This window comes from Octopus bimaculoides, chromosome 12 (assembly GCF_046866305.1).
Source record: "Octopus bimaculoides isolate indiv1 chromosome 12, ASM4686630v1, whole genome shotgun sequence".
In the NCBI taxonomy this organism is placed as follows: Eukaryota; Metazoa; Mollusca; class Cephalopoda; order Octopoda; family Octopodidae; genus Octopus; species Octopus bimaculoides.
Genome location: NC_142939.1, coordinates 48,614,156 through 48,625,404, shown reverse-complemented (window position 1 = coordinate 48,625,404; position 11,249 = coordinate 48,614,156). Strand labels below are relative to the sequence as shown.

Here is an 11,249-nt window from a genome sequence, read left to right as displayed (position 1 = left end):
ATATCAAAGACACATATTCATGCTAAATGCTAAAATCAAAAGAAAAAGACCGAAATAAAAAAAAGCTCACAATTATCAGTTTGTGCATATAAAATTATATTGGTATTTTTTTCTTTTCCTGCAGGCATATATTGCTTACTATCTCTCAATATTTGAATTTTCTCATTTTCCATTTACATTGTAAAATATGTATATGATGGCGTCAATGCCTAGCCATTTTTATTTCACCAGTTTGATGCAACTATCATTGTATCTTTTACTTATTTATTTATTCATTTATTTATTCTTTATCAAGTTTACCTGGACAACAAAAATTCCATTGAAAAATGTTTGCAAGTGAAGGGATGCTGCTCTAACACAACTATCTTTTGATGCTCTATGAATTCTATGGTTGTGTGGTTATATACAAAGATATTCAATTTTAGTATGGGCACTATGTGTGACACTAAATATATAAATACACCATGGCAATTACTATATTGTCAATGTCATTTTACCTTTAACTACATTTATTTGAATAATCCGAGGCAACACCCACTGATACCAATCTTCCCTTTAGGTACCAATTTTCTGTTTGCAATGACCATTGACCATTAACAAATCAAAACTATTTTCACTTTATTTCATAATAAATTTCAATCCATTTAATTATAATAAATATATCTAATGCCATTATTAATACACTAATTAAAAGCATGTTCCACTATACAAATGAATACTTGAAAATTAAAATTTAGGAAAAATGCTATTTAAAAAATTATCCGAATATAATTTTCCATATAGCAACTGATAATTGTGAAGCCTGATAGTCAATTCAAAGGGTGTGTTCATCAATGAATAGACCAAATTAGATTAAAGCACTATTTGAATGAGCCATGTGTTCTTTTGATTCACAAGTCTCTTAGAGATGTTTTTCTGTGACAAAATATTACAGGTAGTACCATTCCATGTTTGTATATACAATATAAATGTTATACACACCTGTATTTTAATCTGACGTTGTTTCATATGCATACATCAACCCTTTAGCATTTAAACTAGCCATATCTGGCTCAAATATTCTACCTGTTTATGAAAAAACTGGTGAGATCTGGACTCATACCTACCTCACGATGACATTCTAAAACATAGACAATCACATCATTGAAATCTCAACACTAAGAGATGATGCATGATTAATTCAAAACAATTTAGATAAATAATCTCTATATTTGACAGAGTAATCTGAATATTAAGAGGTTAGTATTACAGCTGGTGCTGTTCTACATTTGTATATACATTATATTATATACATTAGATATATCAGTATTTTAATCTAATGCTGTTTCAAGTGTGCATATTAAAGAAAATGGATTTATCTTCATTTTGAATTCAGCACTTATCACGGAAAGTTAGTCTTGATTCATTACCTATAAATCTGGAAATGGTGAAACTTTTAGCTGTAATGCATCTGAAGGATAATCAAGCTATTGAAATTATGTATTATGCTCTGTATCATTGTATAGAGTTTGTGAGGATTCATTTATTTTTATCATTTTGAAGCTCCTCTTTGAATTGAACTCTCTTTGTATTTTAAGCATAGCTACTGATTGAGAATAACTATGCAGTAGATTTTACCATCAAAACTATATGGTAACACACTAACAAACAGTTTGTTAAAAGTCTAAAGCACTGTAGAGAAAATTTAAATAAGTGAATGTGTTAAAAGGCATTGTTTTCTTTCTTTTTTTTTTTTTTTTTACAAAAATGAGGAATCAAATGATTTGAATTATGGCTTCAGCACCAAAAGATGTCTACCTAGAAATGTATTATTTGAACTTTTTAAGAAAGACAGTTCAAAATGGAGAAGAATGTGAAGTTCAAGAATATATGTAACACCTTACAGCATAAATTGTTATAGAACATAAAGAAAATTTATCACAAAAACAGACAGATCTAGAAATACATCTAAATGGGACTTCAACACTTACAATGATCTTTTGAAAAATAGCAGGTGCAACATCTACAAAAAAGACACCTTTGATACTTTATATTCTGCTAATAAGGAGACGGAACTTATTGCATCGTCTTAACATAGAGTGAACTTTCTTCAACAAAAGAGACCTTATATAACTGTCAAGAACTATAAACTAAATTTTTAAATCATTGCTCCATTATACTCATTAAGCCAATGAAACTGAAACTAAGAAAAATTAACAAATTGATGTTATGCAAAATAACTAACATTCATAAAAAACCCCAGAAAATACTTTGGAGTAATGGAGTATCTGTTGTTAGTTTAAATCTATTATTTTTAAACTAGTGGTATGCATATCCACACAGTTTGACATAGTTGATCATTATTCTTGGATTACAAAACATCTAAGAAAAGCTCTTTTTTAAATAAAACTTCATACTACGAAAACAGATTAGAACAGATATAATTATTTTTGTCAGAAAATTTAATCTTTTTCTGAGAGTGTTCAGTTGATGAAACAAAATCTTGAAGTCCTCTTTGATGGAAGTACAAGTGCCAAGGATTCTGCAGAAATTACGGATTTAATGGAATTATATTTTAAACTTTGTTTCATAAGTGGTTTCATACTATAATTGGAGGGTTTTGTAGAAATGATGGTTTCTTAGTAGCCCCAAAATATAAGCAAGCAGACAAATAGAGTTGTCAGTGTTTAATGATTTATTTGTTGACATGAACTTTAAAATCACAGTAATTACTAACTTGTTATTAGTCAACTATCATGATATTTGGATAATATGCTGTACATATATATGAGTCATCATCATATATAGACCAACTTGTATTTTTAGTAATATAGCTAAACATATGAGCAAGTGAATATCAGCATTTCATGTGAAGTAGCTTTTATTAGAACAATGAATGTGTATAAAAATGCCCTGGTATCTCATGTTTTCAAGGAAGCCAGACAGAAAATAATGAGAAGAAACAGAATAGAGAGACTACCAAATAATCCCCAATTTTTCATGATTATAAGTACGAAAATAAGCAAAACACTCCATTAATTTGTCAGAAGGCATTTTCCCAAGAGCATAATTATAATAAAATTTGCTAATTGCGTTAACGAACTTTGCTAATTCTGTCATGGCCATTAACAGTGGGAAGATTATGAAGAAATTAAATAATCAGAATATTATTGGAAATAAAGCAAGAGAATATAATTGTCTTTTTACAAGTGTATGCCCAGTTAATGGACATTGCCTCAAGGAATATGCATCACTTTAATGTCCAATATTGACCTTAAATGTCATTAATTGTACAGATATAACCAGGAGTCAATTTAAGGGTTGACTGCAGCAGCATAGCTATTCATTTCATACACTACAAAGGCGAGCAGACATAAAATTGGCATTGAATGTGTTGTTATTGAGAAATAGTTATGTACCTTATGTCATAAAATGGGGACTTGTAGACAAAATAGTTTCCTGTATATAATCGAACGTTTCTATATAGTATTTGTACATTGGAAAAGTTATTTATTTTGAAACATAAAACTAAAATGTTAGACGTTTAGAATTAATATGTTCTTGCTCGTATATGCTCAAGTGTCTATTTAAAATCTTAATGGTATACCATATAGCCTGAGGCCCTATTTTAAATTGTATCTTCTTGATATTTTCATCTTTTATGTATATGGATATGTATGTGTGGTTGGGTGAATAGACTTGTATGTGGCTATATATATATATATATATATATATGTGTTCGGGTAAACAGACTTTCATACACATGCATGCACTCAGACATGTGAAATAGATTTTTCAAATGTATGGAAGGCTTGCTAGTAGTAGCAGTCGTATTTGATTTTTTTTTTTTTTTACCCAGGTAACCCACTTAACAGTTGAGGTAGGTGTTTTGGAAACATAGCTAAACTAAGACCAGAGTAAAAAAAAGTTCAAGGGGCTGTTGTCTCTGATAACACAAAGAGTTTTATTCTCAGAGTGAAAGGAAACTTGTATGATGCTTGTGTATGAAGTGTGATGCTGCATAACGTCTTTCTTCTACCACAGTTTAGTATATCCCTACCATTCAAGAGAGTTGATTAATGTATGTCATCCTTGGTCATCTGACAGGAAAATTCCCATGGCTCAAGATCCACAAATGGAGCTCACTAACTAATTCCTCTTTGCTTCAGTACTAGTGACCAACATATCTTGTCCTCCACCCTCAAATGATTGATGATATGTTGGGGATATTTCATAAAGTTCTTACACTGGATGCTGTTTCCATGATTTGGTGAGAACAGAATGTGGCATACATAAGTTCCATCAAGCTCACTTTATATCTCTTTTGTCAGAGTCCATGCTTGTTCTTCAATCTCTTCAATGCTGCTTCCAACTCATTTTCAATAAATGGGCCTTTCTTGATACTGAGTTTATTTTTGATTATTCTCTGAACTGTGAGACCATTGGTGACAAGATGTCTCTCCAATAGATTTCCAAAATGATCTTTCCATTTCTGTAACCTTATGACTGGAAAAAACTATCCAATGGTGTAGATACCAGAGATCACTTTACTATAACTCTTTGAAATCATTTCAAACTGCTTCAAGACAAAGACAGTTTGTCCAACTCAGTTCATCTCCAAACTTTGTAAAAATACACAAGAAAGCTGCTGCAAAGTACCATGGGAGAATGAAGCAGTGGCCCAAAAGGGAGAAAGTGTGAAGAATATGGTAAAACTGAAAAGTCAGTTCCCTACTTAAGTGAACATTAGCAAATACATAGATGCAAGGAGAATCTAGAAGAGACATACAAGAGTGAATAGCAGAAGTATATTCAACAAGAGGAAAATATCATTTGTGTTGCTGTAAACAACCAGCAAGCTTCAGTCACCTGGCAGGTAGTAAATGATTTTAGTGGAAGGAAGTGATCAGCTCTTGGCAAACTGAAAACACCTATATACATATATATTATGCATTTATACACCTGTGTCTCATCAAGAATATTGTTAGTATGTGTATTATGAAAAGAATTACAGATATGATCCTCTGCAATTTTTTACAGTAATGAAATTAAAGTAAAAGTATTAGAGTTGTCCTTTCACATTAAAAATAAAACTTGAATAACAATTGTTTGTAGTATTAGTAAACACAGACACATGTAAACACCTATGTATGTGTATATATCAGTGGTAATGGAACTATCTGGATACTAGCATATGAATGCAAACTTCCTTATAGAAAACAGTTTTGGTTGTGTATATACTTTAGATAAAACATTAATATGCTATGTGAGGTTGTCGTGTTGGAGTGACATCCCTTTGTTTGCAAACATATTTTCAATGGATTGGATTTCTTTTTGTTGTCCAGGTAAGCTTGATGAAGAATAAATAAATAATAAGTGAAAGATACAACGATAGTTGCTTTAACCTAGTGAAATGAATATAGTTAGGTATTGACGCCATCATATACATACTTTACAATGCAAATCGAAAACATGAAAATTCAAATATAGATAAATAGTAAGCTACATTTGCATGCAAGAAAAAATATCCCATGATGATTTTATATATATATATATATATATATATATATATATATATATATACTATTTGATAATGTGATCATGCAGTAGTTACTTCAAATAATGGGAAAAAAAACAAAAACAGACAGTTTTATATTTTTATTTTGAGTTTAGCATTTAACATGAATAGGTTGGTTTGATTCATGACCTGGAAATCTGGGAAGTGAATTTTATATTTGTAATGTAACTGATGTCTTAGGCAAAACATTAAACTGCATCCATGATGAGGTTCGAATTTAAGAATATAGGAGTACTGGGGAGTATGGAGTTACCCTTTATTCATTACTACTGCTGGTAATCTCAGTCCAGGCTGGTAGTACTTGGAAAAAGCACCAGTTCTTCATAAAATAGTAGAAGCTGGTCAGGTAGCCAAGGTGTACAAGGTTCAGAAAAGCACTGGCTCCTAGAACCTGTGTCACAAAAGCCTACTAGTGTATGAACATGCCTTAGTGTCACATGAACTAGGGTTTCTTCTGAGTTAAAAAGGCCCCGGGCCTCAAATATAAGAATGGGAGAATAGGAGACTTGCAAAGCAAACGAAAAATAAATAAGCTAATAGCAATAGGAAACTACTGCCGTATTCCCCCCCCCCCTCCCCAAGAAAAGTCATGAAAGCTCAGGCCTTGGGATTGAGATCCATAACTGCTAACAGTTGTAGGCACATGAAGGGAATACAGCTGAGTAACAATTCAACTACTAAGTCATCTGCCGATAAAAATTGTCTCAACAACCCCTGAGTTCAAATTCTACCATGCTTGACTTTACCTTTCATCTTTTTGGAGCTGATAAAATGAATACCTGTGAAGCACTGTGGGTAGGGTAATCAACTAATTCTCTCCTACAAAATTTCAAGCATTGTGCCTATAGTAGAAAGGCTCCTTTCTCTCCTCTTGAAGTAACCCATGTATCTCTGTTACTGCAGAGCATCTATTTCTGTCCTTCTACTTATGAACTGTGGAGGTGCAATGGCCCAGTGGTTAGGGCAGTGGACTCGCGGTCATAGGATCGCAGTTTTGATTCCCAGACCGGGTGTTGTGAGTGTTTATTGAGCGAAAACATCTAAAACTCCACGAGGCTCCGGCAGGGGATGGTGGTGAACCCTGCTGTACTCTTTCACCACAACTTTCTCTCACTCTTACTTCCTGTTTCTGTTGTGCCTGTAATTCAAAGGGTCAACCTTGTCACACTCTGTCACGCTGAATATCCCCGAGAACTACGTTAAGGGCACACATGTCTGTGGAGTGCTCAGCCACTTGCACGTTAATTTCACGAGCAGGCTGTTCCATTGATTGGATCAACTGGAACCCTCGATGTCGTAAGCGACGGAGTGCCAACAACTTATGCACTGATCTCTCATCTCACTCAAAGCCACTTTCCTCAATACTATTCAGCCTTCAGTTTAGGCAATCTTGTCTTGTAAATTATATGGTGAACTCACTGTTGTTGGTGCCACATCAAAAGCATCCAGTACACTCTGTAAAGGGTTAGCATCAGAAAGAGCATCCAGCTGTAGAAATCATGCCCAAGCAGATAGTGGAGTTTGGTGCATTTTTCTGCCTTGCCAGCCAGCACCTATCAAACTATCAAACCCATGCCAGCATTGAAAACAGGTGTTAAATTATCAGTATTATTATTATTATTATTATTATTTTATGTTTGACTTTTGTTTTGCATTTGTACAAGTTGGATCCAAGTCTCACCCAGAGACCTCAAGATGACAACAAGTTAGAAGTTCATGTAGGTGTTATGCCTAGGGTACCATATATTATTATTATTATTATTATTATTATTATTATTATTATTATTATTATTGTTATTATGATTATTATTATTGTTATTATTATTATTATTATTAATATATTGTTTTTTTGTTCCTTTATTTGTAGCCTTTGCTCAATATGAAGACAATGCACCTATTCCACGGTTTAACCCGTCTCCTACCAATGTGACATTTCGAAGAGGAGAAACTGCAATCCTTCACTGTTCAATAGAGAACTTGGGCACCAAAACAGTGAGTATTCTGTTTGCATTCTAAGTTTTCCTTCTTTTCAACAATCCACATCTCTTTCTCTTTTACAATGAATAGTTGAAATGTTATATTTCTTTCTTTTTCTCTTTCTTTCTCTCTTTCTTTCTTTCTTTCTCTCTCTTTCTTTGTCTCTCTTTCTTTCTTTCTTCTTCTTCTAAACATTTTCATACATATAAACACTCTCTCTCTCCTTTCTTTCCCTCTTACTCTCCCTTCCATGCACACTCTGTCCCAAGTGTTCTCTCTCTCAAACACGCACACACACGCACACACACACACACACGCACACACACACACACATACACACACACACACACACACACACACACACACACTCTCTCTCTCTACATACACACACACTTGCTCGTACACATGCAATTCTCAAAGAATGGTAAAAATTCTTCCTTTCCTGCTGCTCCATTAGTAGATTATTTAAAGGGAAGTTATCTTTTATCATTTTCCCTTACCAACTCCACACCTGAACATTCATACACATGCACAAACATACCTACAACTACAGGCAAACACACACATGGAACCATACACTTGCACACACCGAAATCAATGCCGTTTATTTTAACCAGAACCACACAAAAATCTTAAATCTATGATTCCAAAAACAAAACCATATTCAACGTAAGACAAGGAATTTTTACATTTTCGTAAATGAATTTCGAATTCCATTTGAAGGGGCATTTTAATAAAATTAGAATTTTCTGGTATTTTTGCTTTAGAAATTTCAATTAGAGAAATAGAAATTATGTTATAGAAGAATGTTCCGGAGTAATATGAAGAATGGTTCACTCATTTTAGAGGGGGGCGGTGGTTGATGATGATAACCTGCAATTAATTAGAAAGTGGGCTCTTCCTATATTTTTGGAGATTCCGGTTCCATTTTGATGTTTATTTTTGATAATCATAGGAGATTGTTATACCTTCAAATAATATGTGTAGCTGTGTGTGTGTGTGTGTGTGTGTGTGTGTGTGCACCTGACTGTCTGTTTCATTCTTTCAGTCTCTCTCTCTCTCTCTCTCTTGCTCTCTCTTGCTTCTTATCTCTCTGTATGTGTGTGTGTGTGTGTATGTGTGTGGTTTTCATATGATGATTGTAGCAGTCCACAAATAAGAAAAAAATTCTATGTTAAAAGCAGGGTAGCAAATAATTAGATTTATTCATATTTTACAAAATAGCCACACTGTTTCAGCAAAGCAAATACTCCTAAGTTTTATCAGAAAATATATATAGTCCAAACCATGCCAGCATGGAAAACAGACGTTAAATAATAATAATAATAATATATTTTTATATATATATATATATATATATGTACAAACAAAATGGACTCTCCTGTCAAAGATCATGTATAAGTGTTCAGCTTTTACGAAACGACCTGCACAAATGATTTTGTTCATGGTGATCAAATGTGTGTGCTGTATATTATCTCACCCACTCCATCAAATGTTGGCCTTTCACGATATCCTTAAAACCAGGAGCTTTTAGGCATCAATATATGTATGGGTGTGTGTATCTTGTGTGTTATGTCACCTAGCTTTCACCACTACAATCATTTTCAACATATGTTTTCACCATGTTTGCATGGGTGGACAGCTCGTCTCTAATACTATGTACTGACCATCATCCTTTCCCTGAGATCAGTCTTCCCCAATGCATTCCATGTCTTCATGGGTCTCCCTCTTCTACATGTTTCATCCCCTTTGAGCACAGCTACACTTCATTACCCAACTGTCATCCTCTACCTATTACACGCTCATACCAGTGCATTCTTTACTCTCACATATTACATCACCATACTTCTTATATCCAGGTTTTCTCTCAGCTCTTTTGTCCTTTGTTGTTCATGCCCGTTAGCCATTACATCTCAAGCAAAACCTGCTTGCTTCATTCCTTTCTAGTCTTTGCAAATTCTCTCTATTTAGAGTCCATGTCTCATTACTGTGCAGCATTGCATTTTGTATGCAAGCACTATATGATCTGCTTTTCACTGAGAAGGAAACCTTTTGTTGCCAGCAGAAGTAAAAGCTCCCTGACCTTTTCCCACTCCCTTCTTAATTGAAATTTATAATTGGAAATGGCCTCTTTCAGCTTATTCACACACACACAGACACACACGTACATGTGTGTGCTTGTCTGTGTTTTTGTACATGTTTGTGTACACACACACACACACACACACACACACACACACACACACACACACACACACACACATATATATATATATATATATATATATATATATACATATATATATCAGGTCATTAAGATTTTGAACTGAAACTTTATTTTACTTTATCTCAACAAGAAACAATGCAGTTAATCAAAGCACCTAAATTCTCAACACAATTTTGCCATTTTATCGCTAGCTTATTCATGCCGGCAGCGAAGAATTCTGGTGGGCAAGAAGTGATAAGATCATGAAAGGCTGTTTTTGCATCTTCTTCAGATCTGAAGTTTTTTCCTTTCAAAATGTTGTCTAATGCCTGGAAAACACGCTAGTCAGTTGGTGCAGGTCTGGTGAATATCGTGGACAATAGAATACATCTAAGTTCAGCTCCTGTTAGCTTTCTTTATGCAACATGTGGTCAAGCATTGTCTTGCAAGAGAATTGACCAATCTTGGTTGTTTAATTGCAAGTTCATTCATCATTTCATCCAATTGGTTGATGTATATATCTGCTGTAATTGACTTACCAGGTCTCCTGAAGATGTCGTGGATGACACCAGCAATGGATCACCAAAAAGACACCATTAGCTTTTTTTTTTGGTGAATATTCTTTTTTGGATTGTGTTTTGACACCTTGTTTCTATCCAACCACCTTGCAGAACCCTTGCGGATCTATTCCATCTCAATCAGAGATTTTTTGATTAATTTTTTTAACTAAACAGTTTGAAATTTTGAATACTGGTAGAATTTCTCACGTACTACACGGTTTACTCTGAACGATTTGAACAAAATTTCATATTTTAGAAGTTATTTCGTGTTAAAGTTGTTGTACTTGGGTAATTTCAACCAATACGTAGTTTGAGATGTATTCACTTGCACTACAGTTTCTAGCTCATCATTATTCACCTTGGTCTCAGGTCTACCATGAGGCTGATTTCCAAGAGTAAAGTCACCAGACCGGAACTTATCAAACCATCAATGTGCAGTGTGCTCATTCACCACATCTTCTTCAAACACTGCATTGATGTTTCGAGCTGTTTGGAATGCATTGGTTCCATGACTGAACTCATATTCATAAACAACACAAAATTTTGATCTCTCTATGGGTTCACAAAAATTGATTTACAAGAGAAAACACGCAATATAATCAGCCACCATGAACTGCATTTCAAAAAGTGCTGATGTAACTCTTCAATGTTGTAAAACAAAGAATTGTCAGGGTAAAACATTGGAGTTAACGACTGTCAAACATGGTGCATAAGAAAATCGGACATTTCATTCTTAATGACCTGATATATATACATCGTCGTCGTCGTCGTTTAACGTCCGCTTTCCATGCTAGCATGGGTTGGACGATTTGACTGTGGACTGGTGAAACCGGATGGCAACACCAGGCTCCAATCCAATTTGGCAGAGTTTCTACAGCTGGATGCCCTTCCTACATATATATAAAAATACACAAACACACAATCATTTAATATATACATGCAGGAATGT

General features: G+C 34.0%; 1 protein-coding gene across 25 annotated transcripts in view; it reads left to right on the top strand.

Annotated features, from left to right (window-relative positions):
* LOC106879854 (zwei Ig domain protein zig-8) overlaps positions 1–11,249 on the top strand; it is a 550,351-nt gene that overhangs the window by 216,736 nt on the left and 322,366 nt on the right. For all 25 annotated transcript variants that reach the window (XR_016243846.1, XR_016243844.1, XR_016243843.1 and 22 more), the window contains one exon: positions 7,425–7,549. Coding sequence is in view for 19 of the 25 variants with exons in the window: in XM_089361027.1 (XP_089217153.1) it covers positions 7,425–7,549 (125 nt within the window). In the remaining 6 variants the exon portion in view is untranslated. The remainder of the gene's footprint in view (positions 1–7,424; positions 7,550–11,249) is intronic.